Consider the following 21,334-nt stretch of genomic DNA (forward strand, 5'->3'; position numbering starts at 1 on the left):
GCTAGTAGTCCTTTGTTATTGTATGAACCTGACTATTGTCATTTTGTTTAGTTTTTTTGTTATCTATTCTGACATCGGACTTTTTTTAAACTGAGTTTTACTGTGCGTATTGTTGTGTGTTTTTTCTACATTGGCTAGAGGTATAGGGGGTGTTTGAGGTCTCAAAAAACATGTTTAACCCCGCCGCATTTTTGCGCCTATCCAACGTCAGGAGCCTCTTGCCTTTGTTAGGCTTGTATGATTTTTTATTTAAGTTTGATTTATAGATTTCGGAGTTAGTAGGACGTCCATTATCACTGAAATATAGTATACATATTTTCTCGCTGCATTGAAGACCCATTGGTGGCCTTCAGCTGTTATCTGCTCTTTGGTCGGGTTGTTGTCTCTTTGACATATTCGACATTTCCATTCTCAATTTTAAAGTAAATAAATTGTCGTCAGATCCAACAAAGTTTGACTTATTAGCTGATCATATTTAATCTAATCTTCGATCTATCCATAGTAATTATAGTTTTTCAGATAATAAGAAAAAACTCTAAAAGAAGAACAAACACCGTTATTACAGGTCAATTACTCCAAAAAGAATTATATGTAGATCTTGCATTGCTGATCAGTTTTCTTGTAATCGGATTTAAGTTAATCTGATCATTTTTCATGTTTCTCCACCTGTCAGATTTTCTCTTCTTACTGCGGTTTTCAAGATGATAGACAAAACTTGCATTTAACCCCTACGTTCTAATTTTAGCCCTGTCAGCCATGTTGGTTAACAGGCCGGGAATCGGGCACATTTTTTAAAAATCTAGAGTTCCTATAGATGAGTGTGGCCAAGTTTTGTTAAATTTAGTCTAGAGTTTCAAAGACGATTATTGTATAAAGTTAACGACAACGATGGGCAACGGACATCAAATGATACTTTGAGCCAGAGGAAGTTGAAAAAAGGGGGGCCAATTTAGATAGAAAAAAACTCAGTTCAGGACAACATATTTTCATGAGCATGACCTTAGTCAGAGTAGAGTTGTATGGAAAAACTAAGTGGGGTTTTTTTCTGCATTTTTTTTTTTTTTTTTTTTTTTTTGTGGTTGATGGTAGATTGTAGATTTTTTTGTTAAGATTTTACCACATGTTTTTTAGACGTGGGACGATATAGATGGACAATTTCACTTTTTTGACAAATTTGTAAACGTCTTCGTGAGTTTGCATAGGTACATTTTTGGGGGAGGACAGCGCAATTGTCTTCAATGCAACGAGAAAATCCCACGCCCGAAATCGTGCTTCAGCTGGCCCCTGAACAAAAATGTATACTAGTTCAGTAATAATGGACGTCCTACTAACTCCGAAATCTATAAATCAAACTTAAATAAAAAAAATCATACAAGCCTAACAAAGGCCCTTTTTTCTAAAATTGGTATTTTTTTCTTTTCTTTGAATTTCGCGTTTTGTTTTTAATATACTAGAAATAAAAACGTATAATTACAATCAATTTCTAGTATACTATCCACAGAGGTCACTGGTAATTTATTAATAAAAAGATACATATATATCAATGTCTGTTGTGTGTAGTGAACTAGGCAATGGTAATAAATAATGTAAAAATACAGGTTTTTGCAAGCACATGATTGTATAACATGTATAATAATTTGTGCAATAATTTTGAAGGATGTATAAAAATATATATATATTAAAGGGGTGCTAGAAAAAAGAAGGATGGCTAATCAAAATTGTCCTGCTCTAATCGGACCATCAATTTACAACAGAAAGATAAAACAGCTGGTAAAACCGAAACTGAAACTAGATATCAAAACAAATATGTGTTGTTCCACTTTTCATTTAAAGTGTGTTTAAGTATTAATTTGAAGAAATAATCATACGTACGATTGTTTGTTTACATCTGCAGGATACACACAGTTTTGATACATGTACCACTTTATTTCTAATGAGAGAAACATCGTAATCACGTGGTTTCAATAAAGTTATATTTGTTCAACTTTGCCAAAGTACATAGCGATAGGGTTCATATACACATGTACATGTATGTTATATGAACTTTAATTAAATAATGGTTTTAAAAGTATCAAAATAAGGAATTCTACTGTAAAATTGAAATAAAAAAGAATGTGTCCATAGTACACGGATGCCCCACTTGCGCTATCATTTCTATGTTTACTGGACCGTGCAAATGGGGTCAAAACTCTAATTTGGCAGTGAAATTAGAAAGATCATATCATAGGGAACATGTGTACTAAATTTGATTGGACTTCAACTTCATCAAAAACTACCGTGACTAAAAACTTTAGCCTGAAGCGGGTCAGACGGACGGACGGACGAACGAACTAACGAACGGACGCACAGATCAGAAAGCATAATGGCCATAAATGGGGCGCATAACATATGATTTTGTTGGTCTGTTATACTTAAGCCGCAATACTGACATATGTTCTTTGTTAACGATCACATATGCACCTCTGTATACGTTAAATATCAAAACGAATTTAGTGCATATCCATTCATTTTCAAAAAATCGTACATTGAGCTGAGTTTTAGTTTACATCATCGTCCAAAAGATGCATGAAATATTTGCCACTGAAATAAATTTAAAAAAAAACAAAACACAATCGGTCTAGTTTACTTCAAAGATTCCCTTGACCGGGGCTACTATAATATGTATGTAAGCATTTAGATACATGTAATCGCTAAATCTATTCGCTGCACCTTTTGCTTAGTTGGTATAGGAATGGCTAATCAGCTAAGGTCCTATTAGTCCAGTCGATTTGTGCAGATTTTTGACAAAATTGCTCAGATTGTGGTAAAAGCATGAAATTTGGCATAGTAGTAGTATATGTCATGGACAACATTTTAAGCTATGAACCCAATCTGAAAATCGAAATTAGCGGAAGAGGCGGCCATTTTAAAATGGCGGCCGTTTGATCTCAATAGATTAATAATAGAAAATCATGAAAATTATATTAGAGAAGATATTGACATGAAATCTGGTTGATAGAATAACAGTGCTGAATCCAATTGTCTTGTAGAACAAAAGTTTTGAAATATTACCCATATTGAATGGCGGCCATTTTGAAAAATCTTTTTTTTTTAAGCCAAAATATGTAGTCATTATCCGATATAATAAAAAAAATGCATTGTGGAAGATATATACAAATGTATTTGTTTGAGCTATATAAACAGGACAAAAAGCTAGCCTATCCCCCTCCCCCGAGTTATTCTTCTGTTTTGTAGCGGGTATAAAAGCATTAAAATGCGGACACGAAGAGGATCATAAAATGAACTATTACTCTGAAAGCAATATTCGTGCAACCGCTTGTTCAACATAGAATAACATGAGAATTTTATTTTATATGTAGAAATAAAGCAAGAAAATATGTGTATACCTGTCGTTTATAATAGTTGGCTGATTACTTGATAATTTGTTTTGTTGATATTGTTCATTTGAAACAACTTTCAAAAACCTTGATTGCAGACATAATAAATGAATTTTATATCATAAGTAATGTTATAAGAACATCAACTGCTCAAATGTTCTCAATTAACGTTGACAATATCTAACAATAAATGAAATGTACATGTACATGTTTTGTCAAATAACACTCTGTGTATCATATTCTATCACATTGTCCTCCACATTAACATAGAGTAGTACAACTTAATACTGCCTTTACACATTTTCAATTCCTTAGTTACCGTGTTTACTTTGACTTATAAGTTAAGCGCTTGCTGCAGGAAATTATTATATAGTCATATGGTATATTCATCACAATTGACAAGGACTGTCATCTGAGGACTTCATATATATTGATTTTTTGGTAGCCATCTTGAATGATGGTCAATTTGAAAACATGAATCTACAATATATCATTATTCACTAATCTTATTAATTCACTGTTTTCATTCATACTTTTTTTACTAATTTATATTGGATATTCACAAAGAGGTCAGATAAGGCATGCACATGTTTACAAAATTAAGATATCAGTATCAAAATTTCTGTTACTTACACGTTTAAACTTTTTAAAACAGAAATTACGTATATACATTTGTATTATATAATTTATGACCGAAAGTTTTGTTGTTTTGGAAAAGATCATAATTGTTGATTTCGAAAACACTGGAACTAGATATAAGTAAAACATAATGTGCAATTAGACTGGAAGGAATGTGTAAAACGGCAATAGAGGACATGTAATGGTTTGCAATGCCAAGCAGATACAAAAAGAACAGTCATAGACATTTGAGCTGGCAATCCCTCTTTTGATGCAAGCATACGAAGATGTTGGGTCTTGAATTGGTTTTCCTTTCGCTCAATTCGAAACAGTTGAATGAGGGCTATGGAACTGCAGAAACCCTCCAGAATCACAAGGCAAAATGGCACAAACCATGTCAAACAAATTTTCAGACCTCAAAATATTTCATCAGCAAAAGGGAAAACATACTTCTGATGTTGAAGATAAGTTGCCAATTGGAAGGAAACAAAAAGTAACCAGACACTGTAAAGTGGAACTGGATCAAAAAGAACAATGAATGCAATTTTTTTTTTCTGTGGGGATGTATCTGAATGAAGATCTCCATGTTACATCGACATTTTCAAATCGACAAAAATAGGGCATGACTGTGCACATGTACTACAAGACATATTCCCTTTGCCAAAGTAAGAGCTGGAGATGTCAAATCACTAGTATCATGCTTGATGATTGATGAAACTTGACAACATAGCAAATAGGCAGAATAAAAGACACAGAAAGAAAGCCAGGAATCTTTTATCCTTGGAGTTGTGCTTTCCTCAATAATGAAATACATTGATGGAACACGGTCTGGAAGAAGCACTGTACCAATCTCCAAGCTTGCAGATCACGCTAAATTGTACAGTCAACGCCTGGAAGATCTTGAGGTTATCATGGAAGGAAGAACTGATACAACGCAGTTAACAAAATTGGCATGTAGCTGCTATAGGATATCTATAAGCATACAAGCAAGATAAATTAGTGCTCTTGATTTTCAACAAATGTAATCGTGAAGCTCTGAAACAGACCTAATAGAAAAAGGGTAAAAATGAAGGCATCACCATAGCCATAGCAGGCAAAATAGATATGCTTGATACTAAGAATAACTTTACAGGGACACTCAATAACAGCTGTTTACACGAATTAGTTCAACAGACATAAGTTTCCTTAGTAAAAATGATACAGCATGGCCAAACATAAAGACACAGTCCAGAAATATCGTTGAGTGGCAGACAAGACTTACCATTTCTCAGCTATAATAGTTCAATTGTGCAACTCGTCGTTGAAAGGATACAACTGCAACTTATCAGTCCTCAGATAGAGAGTAAGATGTCTCAAAGATTGTGGAACTGATTCATTTGGAAAGTCTACATTGAATGTCCCTGTAAACCTTTTTATAGTAACAAACTTATCTCTTCAAACTTTTCTAGTTACTTTGACTATGAAGAGGCCTTCATCATCACGACTAAAAGACATGGCCTGTTTCAAAACTTCCCCAACATATTCGTTGAGAATCCGGAGAAAGACGCAACCTTTCGTGTGTGCTTGCATATTATCTATGGCAGCTAGTATTCAATTTTTCAGAAGTGTTGTATTAATCATTCTTGTACAATTTACCAATATCATCAATTTCAAATATTAAAACAATAGATGTTCCAAAGTGTGAGCCGTCACTGTTTTCTATCAATTGGGCGAGCCCCATTCCATGGATAACAGATTCTTGACTATTTTTTCTGTGTCTCGAATTCTGTCAAATCGCCCTGTCGTGCAGTTTTAACAAACATTTAGCATGATATCTGCTCCTGAAATATTAATCTCCAGCACTGAGTCTTGCTAAAAGAACAATGGTTAGTAGTTCAAGTGACAGTCACATACTCTATTGTCGATCATAATTGTCGAGGCTTCATGATGATAGTCAGATACCTCATCAAACTGAAAGAAAAAAATTCCTGCAATCATATTGCTCTTGTTAATTCATCACAACCGTGACTGGTTATATTACAATTATTTTCAATCCGTGACTCATCTTAGACTTTTTTCGTTTTTCCGGACAAAATATATTTTGATCTTAAGATTTGCTTTGACAGAATAAATACCTTTTGCCTTGTCATTCTCCCATTACATTGCCTTCATCAACTTGGAACCGTTGTATGCTTACAGAAAATGACTGATTACCAGCTCAAATGTCTATGTCTGCTCTTTTTGTATTTGATTGACATTGTAAATCCTCATGTGTCCTCTCTTGACGTTACGGAATTCTTTCCAGTCTATTTATTATTTTTTCAGCTCCATTGACTTAATACCTACGTATTATTCCTTTTCAACATACAGTGGTCATAACTTATATTGTATATACCAATTTTTTGGTGGTAAAAAAGTTACTAAGGCCTACATGCTAAACTGCAATTAAAAGAATTTACGCATATTTTTTAAATACATTTATTAGTTAACATATGCATGCCTTTTTTCAGCACTTGGTGAATATATCCTATATGAATAGCAACAGTCATATAAATAAATGATAAGAAAAACTAGTTGTAAATGCATATAAAACTTAGTATTAATTCCAAAAACAATTTAGGATAGCGAATAATGATATATTTGAAATTTACGTTTCCAAAATGGCCACCATTCAAGATGGCCACCTAATACTTCAATAGTCCTCAGTTGATATCCTTTGTCATAAGATATACGAAAGTTTATCAAAATTGGTAAAGTAATATATTTTTTATATTTTTTTTAATAATTTTTATTAATTTTTTGGACATGATTTCAAAATGGCCTTTTCTGAATTGGGTCCATAGCTATAAATGTTAGTTATGACCTCAACTAACACTCTGCCAAATTTTATGCTTTTACCACTATCTGAGCAATTGTTTCACAAATCGACTGGACTATATGAACCAATCCCGGCTCGTAAGCGTGTTACAGTGGTAATTGAAGAGAGGAAAATGATGCTCTGCTGTTAATGTCTTAATATACTGGTACATTACTATATAACATAGGTCCTTTTAAGTGGACCATTCTTGTATGGTATGAGTTGGGGAAGGTCGAACGGTTACTTACATCCACTTAATTTGAACTCTCGTGGATGAATTAATTTTAGATGAAATTTTGCAAATATACATTGTAGGCTAGCATTTATAAACGAATCCAATCAAGAAAACTTAACGTTGATCACGTAGCCGTGTCGTGCGAACCCTGTCAGGGAGAAACGTATACTTCTATATTTACCAAAAATTGTTGTACTCGTTACGCTGGTAAAAATTGCCAAGCAAACAACAACCATTTGACCATTAAATGAGACCAAGGACAAAAGTCAAATGTTAAAAGGAAACTACAGAGCATATACATCTTTTACAAGAAATGGAAGTTTGCAGATCTTCTTCTTTAACACATAAAGCTGGTATGGATAGAAGGAGACAAGCGTTCACTCTATACATTCATTATATCTCATTAAGATTATAGTACAATATATAATATTGGTAAGTAAACGTCGAATATAATAAAAATTATATCTATTTTTTCAATACAGTATACATGAAATATTCAATACTTTCACTGCTTAAAATTTTGTAACTAATTGAAATATTCCAGTTCCTACACGATTCCTCCAGGAAAGGAATTCTTACATCCGGGTCTTCGTCTGTAAATTGTAACAGCTTTCCGTTCGGACATAACACTCTAAATGCTTCAGACAGCACTGAATGAGTTCTTTCTTTTCCTTTTATTTTATCTTTGAGTAAAGAGTCTGTCGTGCCTTTATCGAAAATTATGTTCATCGTGTCTGCTTTAAATGGAAGACTTTCTGCATCACCGCAAACATACATGATTCTTGCAAAAGGATTAGAAGCATCCCGAAAGTCTGATCGAAATATGGAAGATCGCTGAAATTGTAGGCATTCTTTCACATAATCAAAACAAAATAAATTAAAATTGTCTTTTAAATGTTTAGATAATTCAGATGGGAATCGCGATGTTCCGGTACCCAAGTCCAGTAAATGTAAAATGTCTTTACTTTTGGTTTCTTCTAAATATGGTAAAACGGACTGAACTGTCAAATAAGGATCTGTCAACCAATCAAATGCCTCGTTACGTTCCTTATACCTCTGATTCCAGTATTCCCATCGACTCAGGCTGTCGTCTGAAATACATGTTAAGAAAACAAAATTAAGCTGTACAATTTCCACTGTGACATTTCAAGATCATAAAAAGACTTCTACCATTTTAAAAACAAAAGATTTTAACAAAGGCCATGGTTGATACTGAATCAGGGAATTTGATATCTCGGAACATTTAATTAATTTCTGTACACTTCAATTTTTATGTTAAGGGCCATTTTTCTCTATTCTTTATATTTCAACATCTCATTATTCTCTATTCTATATTTTTCCCCATTTTTCTCTTTTCTTTATATTTTAGTCCATTATTCTCTATTCAGTAAACTTCCCATCATCACCACTTTGAATACTATATATATTGCCCTCTGGATTTCTTAAGGCTACAAACTTCCTGGCGCTGCTGTCTCACTGCAATTTGGTGTATACCCACATCCCTGTGAATTCATAGCGAGATTCATATCCCCCTTGAGTACTCGTTTTTTAAAAGTAACTTACGAAATACCCTACTTAATATTTTACCAGCTATATTCCTAGATTGAATAGATTACGGTCGTTGAAATCTACAAAAAAAAGGTCACTACAGACATGACAGACATAGTGAACGAATTGGGAAATATATAAACACCATAAGAAGGAACTGAAGGAGCATATCCAACTAAAAAAAAGGAAATAAAATAGAGAACAATATTTAAAATGTCTCTTTTTGGCGTAAATCCATTCCCATTCTAGATGTAACATAAATTAATACTAAAAACAAAGTCATAGAAGATGGAATGCATTACAAAGGATTATATCCGTAATAAGAAATACTGATTTGTCAAAGATCGAATTATTTTAACATGTTTAAGGTTCATCATAACAAACGGACAAATATGGCTGTATTTACATGCCAAAAACTACTCTGAGTACAGACTTACCTGTGAAGTTTGAAAAGTTTTAATGCCTGGCATCCACTAGATATAATAAAGTTAAATGCATTTTGTGTTTCAGAAAATTAAAATCTCTTTTGGATTTTGATGGGCATTTTTTTTTCCTTCATGCAAAAGGTGTCAAAATTAACTTAGTTGTGGTACAACTATGAGATGCTCCCTCAGGTAAAAAAAACGGTTTGTATTGTTTTGATTGTCCTTAATTGACATGGATAAGAGGTATCTTCACAACTATAGGTGAGTTAAAGAGTTTATCTGAGTCAGTGAGTGGACAGTATCAAAGTAATTCAGGTGTTTGTTTATTTTTACACCTTCTGCAGACAGGGAAAAAAATCCCCATCAAAAACCAAGAAAGATTTTATCTTTCTTAAACACAAAATGCATTTAACTTTTATATATCTAGTGGATGCTAGGCATTAAAACTTTCCAAACAGTTCAGGTAATTCTGTACACAGAGTAGTTTTTGAGGTGAAAATACGGCCATATTTGTCCATTTGTTATGATGAACCTTAATATTTCATTTACTGTTATCTGTTTTTGTCCATTTTAATTCCTTGTTATCAGTTATGAGCCAAATCAATTTGCTGTTTTGCTGTTATTGGGACCCCCCTTTGCCACCCCCCCCCCCCCTCATTATAAAACGGGAGATGTCTAACCTTCCCTTTGTCTGCGGCTGGGGGATGGGGTATAGGCTCATAATGTTAGTATTCAAGAGTGAGATTTATGATAGAAAATAAGGTTGTGTAGCTAGCTAGGTTATCTCCAAGTCCTCGCTGACACATTTAGTTCACTGAATATTTTAAAAAAATACCTGTTATGTGTCTCGCTGAAGCCAAATGCAAATTATTTTGTGTTCTTTTGACCATACAAATACGAAATAATACTTTTGTCAACATTCTAAATATTGACCTTCAAATACATAAAATTATCTACCTTTATAAGTAAATTGTGGCGGGAATTTCAATTTCAATCTTTTAGAAATATTAAGGCTTTTCTATACCTCAGAAATTATACCTTTGCAGTATTTGGCAAAACTTTTATGAATGTTTGGTTCTCTGTGCTTTTCAACTTCGTACTTTATTTGGCCTTTTTAACATTTTATGATTCGAGCGTCTTTGTAAGACGAAACGCGCCTGGCGCAAATACTAAATTTCAATCCCGGTATCTTTGATGAGTTCATATTTACCTGATCGTAACGGTTTTTTGGGTTGTTTTTTTTTAAATCTAAATTTACATTACTTTTTTTTCTTCTTTGCCATTTTTTAATCCATAGATTAGTAGAGGATCATCAGTTTAGCTATAAAACCCTTACTTTTACAGTCTTCACAAAGTGAGGGTATTTTTGATCTAGGTTTTCTCTATCCGGACCCTCATGTAAACCATCTAAGGGAACAACCATTTAACTTCAAAAAGGGAAAGATGAGGGTATGTATTCCTTTCTAAGGACTTCTAAAAAATATTCTGGTCAAGCAGATGTACAAAATATTATTCTGAATGCAGATTTCCCCTATACCTGATAGTAAGATTGATAGTGTCAAAAAAACTAAATAAATGTGTTCGCGCTTTGCAAAAAAAAATTCTGCATCAGAACAAAAATAACCCCCCTTTTTGAAGTTAAATGGCTGTTCCCTTATCTCATACAGTAGGACAACCGGAAGCGCCTGAGTAAGGATTTCGGTGCTCAGTGATACGGTTCACTGGACGACGTTGTCAACACGTAATGGCGGCCATTATTTGACGTTGGATTTGGCATTCCACGCTGAAAAGTTGCATTTATGACATTCTTGGATGCTTAAACTTTATGCTTAGCAACACAAAAGGTAAAGGTTTATTCCAGACATTTCAGTTAATTATTATCAAATAAGTCGGACCCAAAGAAATGATTTAAACGGCAAAAATAAAATGTAAAATTATATCAAACATGAAAATTAAAATCCAATATATCATCATTTCCTTTTCATATATACTAGTATTGAATGAATTACATTCGGTTTTCGGTCTAAGGTATCCGCACTTGTCTCCGGAAATATTATACCCACACAAGTTGTCAACATCCGTTTTTAAACTGGCCAAGGTGTTCTTCGTTCTTCACGATCTCCATGGAAAATATTCACGCTTTCACTTTTTGCTCAGATAATAGAACATTGTAAACCTTTAACTGCAAATACTGACCAAAATGAATCAAATTCGAAAGCACGTATGATCACGTTTCATGCCGATTGTAAGTTCTTTCAAAAGGGGGGTAATTTCAAGGCCCCAAACATTGCAAAATATAGGCTACTGAGGCTACACGAATTTTGCTGAACGTCGTGGGTTCAACTCAATAGTGGACCCACTTTTACAGTACTGTTGGCTATTTTATACCTGGTATAATATTTCATTTGGAAAAAAAATATTTGTGTCCCTGATTTCATATATGTACACCAAAATGTAATATTCATAAAAATTAAATCTTTCATAAACATAAAATACAAAGGGAAAGCGATTACAGGCACAGACTCCTCTTTCCCATATAAAAAAAATCATCCTCTAAATTCATATCTCATATTTTAAAAGAAATTTACACATTGAAATAACCACTGAATCTCCATCCATTTCAGAGCTTACACATGCATTAAAATGTATCCCCATGACCAGGAACTATTACAAATTTACGGTCTCACTAATTATAATTAGCGACAAGAAGAATTTTAGCGACAAGAAGCGTCAAGAAGTGACAAGAAGAATTATTTTAGCGACAAGAAGCGACAAGAAAACATTTTATTCCTTAAAATTACTTATTCCAAATAAGTATTAAAAGAATATGCAAAAGAAAACAGTTTTAGCAACAAAAAATTTAATATTAATACAAAAAAAAATGATAAATTTATTTACATGATATTTTATCATTTATTATGTTTAACAGTATTACGTTTACCCTGTTTATTATGATAATACTTTTACTTGTTTTAGTACAATAATATATTTAATAAACGGACTACTGGCGCTTAAAAACAGACAATACAAATTGTAGAAAGAATATAGAATATTTATTACTAATAATACAACAAGTATATGTACAAAATATGTATGTGTGGATATTTGATAGGCCGCAGATAAAATGTTTAACCAGTTCCAGGGAGACAAACAAACCGATAGCCAAAGGATTGAAAAGAGCATATCGGTGACCCTATGATAACATAAGTGTCAAAACATCCCTCCTACGTGCAAGAGTGGACTGGACGGAGAACCCCCCTCTGTTTACACAGACCTCTGAAAACAACAGTCTCTCCGATTTTTTAAATGCAAACAACCTGAATTACGTGTACTGCGGAGATGACACCTCCCTTCTGATACCAGAAGTGGAGGGGATTCCTCTTGATGACAAGAGTGAACCCTAGGAAATTATTTGATACCCTCCACTAAAGAGCCGGTAGGGTAGAGATATGTGCCAGAGGGGGACAGTTCCAAGTCCGTTTATTGTCTCCCTGAACCGCCCCTAAAGGATCTGCGACATCCAAGATTTTGTATAACCAAAATATAATCTTTAAATTTAAAGTTAGATTCATAAACAAAAATTAAGTCTAATTTCTACTACGCTAAAGTAATAAGTCAATATAAATTAAATCTTTCATAAACATAAAATACAAAGGGAAAGCGATTACAGGCACAGACTCCTCTTTCCCATATAAAAAAAAAAATAGATAGCCATGCATCCTCTAAATTCATATCTCATATTTTAAAAGAAATTTACACATTGAAATAACCACTGAATCTCCATCCCATTTCAGAGCTTACACATGCATTAAAATGTATCCCCACGACCAGGAACTATTACAAATTTACGGTCTCACTAATTATAATTAGCGACAAGAAGAATTTTAGCGACAAGAAGCGTCAAGAAGTGACAAGAAGAATTATTTTAGCGACAAGAAGCGACAAGAAAACATTTTATTCCTTAAAATTACTTATTCCAAATAAGTATTAAAAGAATATGCAAAAGAAAACAGTTTTAGCAACAAAAAATTTAATATTAATACAAAAAAAAATGATAAATTTATTTACATGATATTTTATCATTTATTATGTTTAACAGTATTACGTTTACCCTGTTTATTATGATAATACTTTTACTTGTTTTAGTACAATAATATATTTAATAAACGGACTACTGGCGCTTAAAAACAGACAATACAAATTGTAGAAAGAATATAGAATATTTATTACTAATAATACAACAAGTATATGTACAAAATATGTATGTGTGGATATTTGATAGGCCGCAGATAAATTATAAACTGATAGTGTCTAATCAACGCAGACAAATAAAAAGTCAATCATACACTGCTAATGTCTTATCAGCATTCAAAGGAATAAAAATGTCTTTTTATCAATTAATCTACACTTTTCTCCATATCTTCTCAGTAAACAAAGTCCATCGAGACATCAACATCTGTCACACAGCGTGAAGCTGAAAAATACAACAAACTGGCACAGCAATATCGTTCAAATAAATGCATTCACTACAAAAAGATATAATAGATAAGTAGTAATTAAATTATTTAAAAATAGATTTATTGGGAGGCGTGGGTGGGATTTTTTTGTTATAACAAAATGTTAGTATAAAGCTAAACAGATGCTATGTGAGAAAGTTATAACGTGCTTTACACTCTTAAGAACAAAATGCACGTGATAGTAATCATTCTTAATAAGAGGCGTTCCCAAAATGTAAGACAGTGTAAACGGACACTTTTGATTTACAATACAAACACGTGTACAAATCCAAAAACAACATACGCCAGTAGCCTCATTAAATTCAATTATCTGATAAACAATAATTGCTATTATATTATAATTTGTTTTTTAAAATTCTCTTTGTACAATTTATAATAAACTTGCAGAAAATACAGACACAAATTGTGAAATACAAAGAACTGAAATCAGAGACATGTATATATACATATATATGTCTCTGCTGAAATAAAAAAAAAATATCAATTTATTTCTGCCCGTATATTAAAAAAAAAATGAATGTATATTTTTTTATATTTGATAAAAAAAAAATGTGTTCTTGTCGCTAAATAGTCTTCTTGTCGCTTCTTGTCCCTAATTAGTGAGACCCCAAATTTAATATGCCTGTACAGATTCTTTATATCCATTATGTTATATTATTCCTATAGGCTATAGTCATATATATATACAAACTAATTAGAAATGATAATCCATTGACAATATTAATTACTTTCAAAAAATGAACTCAAACTACATTAATATCATAATATTATCAAACTAATGGTGTTATGACAGTGGTGGTTCATGGATTTAAATTAAAACTAGGTTGTGAGTGCCCCCAAAATGTATAAAATTTCAGCTTGCATATATTTATGTACACTATTATAATATGTTTTCTTTGCCTGTAACTTTTATGTATAGAGCAGAAATGCTAGAGGCATAATCATTTATAATACATTATAAATATATAAAATTGAGAATGGAAATGGGTAATGTGTCAAAGAAACAGCAACCCAACCAAAGAGCAGACAACAGCCGACGGCCACCAATGGGTCTTCATTGGAGCAAGAAAATATGTTTTTTCTTGGTATTAATTTATTTGGCAAATTTTTATTCATGTGTTGATAATAACAATGCAAAATTAATTTTGCTTTGAATAATTTAGTATAATTGATTTAGTAGTTGTATGTACATTTGCTGTATATTTACAGGATGGAGAAGGATGTTCACTATGAATAAAAAATTCAAAACAGAGGACTTTTATATATCAACAAAAACACTTGCAGAACATGCACATATATGATATACATACAGCAAGAAAACAGTAATCAAATGGAATGTCAAAGACGAGTAATGCTGAAAGCAAATTATTTTGTTTAAAATAGAAAACAATATGATTAGAATATATTTAGGGTAAGTAATCCAAATATGTCTGTTCAGGGTAACACCAGTGGGTTATTTACAATGCGCTATGATTTCAATCCCACAAATATGAAACAAAACATGATAGACATTTAAGGAATAACATAAAATGTGGTGCACACTGAATAACCCGCGTAGCGGGTTATTTAACAGTGTGCACCACATTTTTTATGTTATTTCTTCATAGACAGAAAAAATATTACAGTCATTTCTTATAATTTAATTCTAAATTCCATTTTAAACCGTAGAAAACCATGAAAAAACGTTGATGACGTCACGGTCACATGACTAAATTATGTCTATGGGCTCATAACAAAATAACGTCAGCCAATCAGAAGACGCGTTACATCCAAAATTAAATTATTATGAATTAACACTATTTTGATAAGGAAATAGACTGAAAATATTTTACATTTAACAGTCAGATAAGAAAATTGCCAATGGAATAATTTTGGAATGGAAGTTAAAATTTATAGTTTATAGGTTCAAGAACTATACACAGACTTTAAGGAAAATGGTATACTTTTGATAGTTTAAAGATTTTATACTACATGTATTATCTATTCTGTATAATTTCAAGATAGTTTCATTTGGATTTAAAACCTAATTTCAAGAATGAAGGGTACAGTAATTTAAAATTAATTTATAAAGATAAAAAACAATATAAGGGAATTAACTCTTACAAAATGTGCATCATATCCATGAGAGTGTCAAAAGTGTTTTTTTAATAAACTTTACCATTTTTTTTTTTTTTCAGATAAGAGAATGACTTAAGCAGACCATATTTGGGTCAAAGATGCCCATAACAATGAAATATAATATATTAAATTATCATTCATCATTACTTTTCAATTGAATCAACAAACTTTATTTATTAATAACAAAATATTTTTTTTATTTTCAGTACACAACACATCCTGTCAGAAGAATAATTTTACTGGAGGATTAAAATGTTGATACCTGGAATCAGCAATTTATATGAAATTTGTTATGAGAGATATATTCATGTACAGAATGGTAACCAAGGTGGTTCAAGTGTTTATTAGCAGACATTTTTTTTTTTAATTTATGCAGAATGGAATAAATGAAACTTAAGCTGACTATGGGCTCAATGTGTAGTAAAAAGAGGATTTTGAAATATGCGAGACTCATCAACATTAAAATGTGCATAAGTGAAATGTCACCATATTTAGTAAAAAAAAATCAGATTATTGACTCAGTTGTTTTCATGAAAAAAAAGTTTCAAAGCAATATCACTGTTGTATAGTTAATAACTATAAGATTCCTCATTTTTGTCGAGTCTGCGACTTTGGTTGCAGAAAGCTCGACAAAGGGATAATGATCCAGCCGCTACAGCGACGGCGTTAGATAACTACTTAAAAGCTTTATATTTTAGAAAGTTGAAGACCTGGATGCTTCATCCTTGGTATATGGATGCCTCATGTTACGAAGTTTCCGTCAGTCACATGTCCAATGTCCTTGACCTCATTTTCATGGTTCAGTGACTTCTTGAAAAAAAGGTTAAGATTTTTTGTAATGTTAAATTCTCTCCCATTATAAGTAATAGGATAACTATATTTGGTAAGTCATACCTTGCAAGGTCCTCATGCCCGTCAGACAGTTTTCACTTGACCTCGACCTCATTTCACGGATCAGTGAACAAGGTGAAGTTTTGGTGGTCAAGTCCATATCTCAGATACTATAAGCAATAGGTCTAGGATATTTGGTGTATGGAAGGACTGTAAGGTGTACATGTCCAACTGGCAGGTGTCATCTGACCTTGACCTCATTTTCATGGTTCAGTGGTTATAGTTAAGTTTTTGTGTTTTGGTCTGTTTTTCTTATACTGTATGCAATAAGTCTACTGTATTTGGTGTATGGAATGATTGTAAGGTGTACATGTCTAGCTGGCAGGTGTCATCTAACCTTGACCTCATTTTCATGGTTCAGTGGTCAAAGTTATGTTTTTGAGTTTTGGTCTTTTTTTCTAATACTATATGCAATTGGTCAACTATATTTGGTATATGGAAATATTTTATGATCTATATATATGTCAGCCACACAGGTTTTATTTGACCTTGACCTCATTTTCACAGTTCACTGCTCAATGTTAAGTTTTTGTTTTGTGTTTTCTTAAACTATGAGCAATAGGTCAACTATATTTGTTGTATGGAAGATTTGTTTGCTGTACATGACTGCCTGGAACAGTTCATCTGACCTTGACCTCATTTTCATGGTTCATTGGTCAATGTTTAGTTTACTTGGTTAATGTTAAGTTTGTGTGACAGTTGTAATGAAGCTTTATATTTAGGACTATCAACATAATATCAATGATTAGTAAAGAAGGTGAGACATTTCAGCGTGTGCACTCTTGTATTGTATACTTCTGAAAAACAAATATAAATTATCTTCCCTCTGGACTCAAGTGTTTCCCTTTTATTTTGCATGCGTTTAATTTAAAGAAAGCTCACTTTAACTTTTGGGCTTATTCAAGTTTTACCATTCCAGAATCATTTGACTTTTTTCAATCATGGTAAATTAAGACTTTTACCTTTCACCCATATGTTGTAAAACTCAATTTTGCTTTGATATTTTTTCAAGAATTGAATCACAAGGCTGAATTTGATCAAATAAGCTCACTTTTGGATATTTATCACATATCACATATCACATACTTAAATAATCTATTAAATTCCCACCACCTAGTCATACCTAGAAAAGCAAATGGTCGCTCCCCCTATGCATAATCGTAGGAAGGCGTCCCAGAAAAAAAAAATTAAAATAGCCTTGCCAGACGTCATAATTATTTAGACTAGATGTCAACAAGTCAATCTCATGATGATGATGTAGGCCTTAACTGTTAGTTTACCAAGTAAGGCCTGTTTTGGTATAACGTTGATATGGATTCAACATAATGCATGACTTTCTTGACATTAAGATAAACAAAATTTAAACAAAGAAGAAAAGATTCCAACTTTTAATGACATTTTACGTTGACACTTTCGGCGCCGGAAATTGACAACGTTGATCTATGTATTGACACAACATCGGATGGGGTCGATTCCGGCATATTCTGTTTAAAAAATCAGTAGCACTTAAAATTTATTGATGTCTTAAAATATATTCATTTTGTTTCAATGATATTTTATAGTTGATAATTAATTTCGAGAGATGAATAGCTATCGTGTACTTCAGAAACACGTGAAAGGAGGACCACGCCCCCATAGTGGGGACATACAAAATAAAGATGACCGTTCTCCATTTCTACTCGATAGAAGTGCCTAATTTTTTCATAACATCTACATTATGTACCAAAGATTATAAAATGAACGTAAAAAAAAAATCGAGGCGGAGATTTTTTAGAATCATCTAATAATTATAGCAGACCAATTAACGTAATAGAGAAATAGGCGAAAATGGCGCCTTCTTCAATTTCGAAAAAAAATCTATAATTTTACAATTGATTGACACATATTGATATTTTTATAGGGGTTATATATATAAGGACTCAGCTATTCTTGTTAGTTGAATGAATATTTACTTTAATAACAGAACCTTTTCCAATTTCTAATTCTACCGGCCATGCAAGGAAAAACCTTCAAAAAAATGAGACCCCTACTTTAAAATGGGTACAATTTTTTGCCCTACTTTGGACACCCCTTTTCTTTACGGATTTTGATGTGAAAACCTAGCGAAATTACACTGTAAAAATTTTAGGGTAATTGAAGGATATGCTTTTTTTTGTACCCCTTTTTAATATCGCTATTTAATTCAACAGTGCAGAAAATCGAAATCCGAAATTCTATGTTCAGATGTGAAAAAATAAGATTTTCTTTTATTTTTTTGTTCAAACATGAAAATAATAAGTAAACTCATATATTTTTCTCTTATAAATGTGCTTACAATCAACAACATTTACCGCCGGTACTTTGCTGTAAACGAATGAATTTTTTTTACAAAAGCGCGCCATTTTTCAGCTGACGTCGGCCGACGCAAAAAAAGTCCAATTTTCGGCGTAGGACTACTGAGCGCCGCCGAATCACATTTTGGCCAAAAAGGCACATCCGGTTGTCCTACTGATACATATTTAAACTTACAAATCTTCCGGTTTTTTGTCTAAAGTTGTACAATTCTCATCTTGGTGTACGACACTTTCTATTGTCACTACTTCCAAGATATTTCTTTTCGTCGTACTCGTAGTTGTTTTTTTGAAGCACCCTTTTTTGTGTCGAATAAAGAACCACAGAAAAAATGCTTGGAAAATTCCAAGGGATATAAATATAGCAGAAACAGCAATGTTATCTCCATCATGGTTGTCTTTGTACCATACACATAATGAAACAACTAGTAAGGACATGCCTGTCAAAAGCAATCCAGTTATCGACAGAGAAAGCACTAACACAAATCCACGTTTCATTTTTTTCTTTCGAAAGTTACGTACTATTACGTCATGCAATGACGTATTTAAAACGGCGTGTTTTTCCTCGACCGGACTTGTAATAGGTACAGTATAAACAATATCGGGAAGGGGGTATGGGGCGGTGGCACTTCAATACTTGATTGATAGAGGGTGCCGCTGGGTTTCTGTTACCCCACCCTTTTCATCTAATTTAGATTTCAAAAATGTATACCTTTATATATTGCGTAGGTATAAATGTTACCTTTTCTCGTCTTGTTTGGGTTGCGTGTTGTGTGTAACAGTGGAATACCAAAAGATAGTAAATTGGTTGATAATACACAGCCGGGAACACCAAGAAAGATGACAGACGAAGTAATGGGAACTTTATTAACCTTATCATATGGGTCATTTTCAAAAAATGTCGAATTTTCAGTACAGCCATGCAATTTTTTTTTATTTCTAATGGAAATTTCAGTTGTAATGGTTAAAATGAAAGCTTGTCAGATTTGTGATTCAGAACATTAATAATAAACACACCTTATATTTATTTTGATGAGATTAAACTCCATTTAAGTCCGATTTTTGGGGTATTGGTGTGTGTACAGTGTCAGAAAAACATATTTCAAATGATTTTTTTACGATTTTCAAAAACGAAGAAATTTGTCTGTCCTAGCTGTTATGTCTATCCTGTTACTATAATTGCTATGGTTACAGTAACAGGATAGAAAATTGTAGAAAAAAACTACGTTAATTTTTTTATCTTAACATGAAGGTGCAAAATGAATGAAATATTTCGTTGTTTGAATTCATTTTAAGGGTATAACGTCTTAATCTTCCCAATTAAGCATTTGCAGGTGCAATACTGATATCGGTAACAGGATAGACTTTTATATAGTGATATATCAGAAGCGTACGTTCCTGTTACCAATGAAATAAAGAGAAAAGTAAACTAACTTGTGAGGGATTTAGTTGAGGCATTTTTCAGTACAACCTAGAAAATTGGCAAATAATCTATTATTTTACAGAATGAACGTATATAGAAGTTTATTATCTTGAAAACCATCTAAATGGCTACGTAAAACAGGATTAAAATTTTATCTAAACCTTTTCTTAATAACCCAAAATTTCTTTTGAAAATGGTAACAGGATAGACAAAATATTGTACCACCGATCAAAAAATGTTTCAAGATATTCTTGTATGACATCATTAAAATTGCATCTTTTTGTATGTTGTTCTTAAAGTACTGTTTGTTTTGATTTGCTTAGGGAGCTACCATTTGATTTTTATGGGGGGGGGGGGCTAGGATGAAATATTTTGTCCTGCTTTTTTTTTAGTTGTAATCTCTGTCCTGCCTTTTTATTTTTTACTCTATTCGGTCCTGCCTTTTTTTTACTAGTTTATCCTGACTTTTTTTACACAAATTGTCATCCTGCCTTTTTTTTTTTTACCAAGTTGCTCATCCTGCCTTTTTTTTTACTCAAAACTCCTGTCCTGCCTATTTTTTTTTTCAAATTTCCTCCTAGCCCCCCCCCCCCCCATAAAAATCAAATGGTAGCTCCCTTATGTAGATAGGTTGTTTGAAATAAAGACTGTTTTTTTAATAATTGAGGCATTTTTCAGTACAACCTAGAAAATTTTTAATAATTTTTAATAATTTTTTCAATTTCAAAATTCGACATATTTTGAAAATGACCCATATATTTCTGATAGTTTTCCCGACCTATTCACATATGTTCAAGCTTAAAACGGTGACCTATTCCTGCGACACGTCCTATCACCTTGTATATATAGGAAGTGGACCCCCGAGATAAACAAATAATAAGGATACTTTGTATGATTGTATGTACTCCGGGTGGGACAACATAACAAATAATAAGGATACTTTGTATGATTGTATGTACTCCGGGTGGGACAACATATCACATGTACTATCCAGCAGATAAAGTCAATGTAAGCAA

The 21,334-nt window shown here is 32.5% G+C and overlaps 2 protein-coding genes across 4 annotated transcripts in view; both read right to left on the reverse strand.

Moving 5' to 3' along the window:
• The window catches only part of LOC143044807 (ATP-dependent RNA helicase DHX58-like), a 46,084-nt gene extending 44,118 nt beyond the window's left edge, over positions 1-1,966 (reverse strand). For both annotated transcript variants that reach the window (XM_076216977.1, XM_076216976.1), the window contains exon 1: positions 1,873-1,966. The gene's annotated coding sequence lies outside the window, so the exon portion shown is untranslated. The remainder of the gene's footprint in view (positions 1-1,872) is intronic.
• Positions 1,967-7,516: 5,550 nt separating this feature from the next.
• Positions 7,517-19,418, reverse strand: LOC143044808 (citrate synthase-lysine N-methyltransferase CSKMT, mitochondrial-like). 2 transcript variants are annotated; one of them, XM_076216978.1, is made up of 2 exons: positions 9,875-9,985; positions 7,517-8,157 (listed from the first exon to the last, which is right to left on the reverse strand). In XM_076216978.1, exons 1-2 carry the CDS (start codon positions 9,957-9,959, stop codon positions 7,532-7,534), a joined length of 711 nt encoding a protein of 236 aa, XP_076073093.1. In that variant the 5' UTR covers positions 9,960-9,985; the 3' UTR covers positions 7,517-7,531. The 2 variants fall into 2 exon arrangements, 1 of the variants encoding a protein (XP_076073093.1); XR_012968786.1 differs by lacking the exon at positions 9,875-9,985 and adding an exon at positions 19,074-19,418 and having other exon boundaries at positions 8,018-8,157.
• Between the last annotated feature and the right edge of the window lie 1,916 nt (positions 19,419-21,334).

Source organism: Mytilus galloprovincialis, chromosome 9, assembly GCF_965363235.1.
Source record: "Mytilus galloprovincialis chromosome 9, xbMytGall1.hap1.1, whole genome shotgun sequence".
In the NCBI taxonomy this organism is placed as follows: Eukaryota; Metazoa; Mollusca; class Bivalvia; order Mytilida; family Mytilidae; genus Mytilus; species Mytilus galloprovincialis.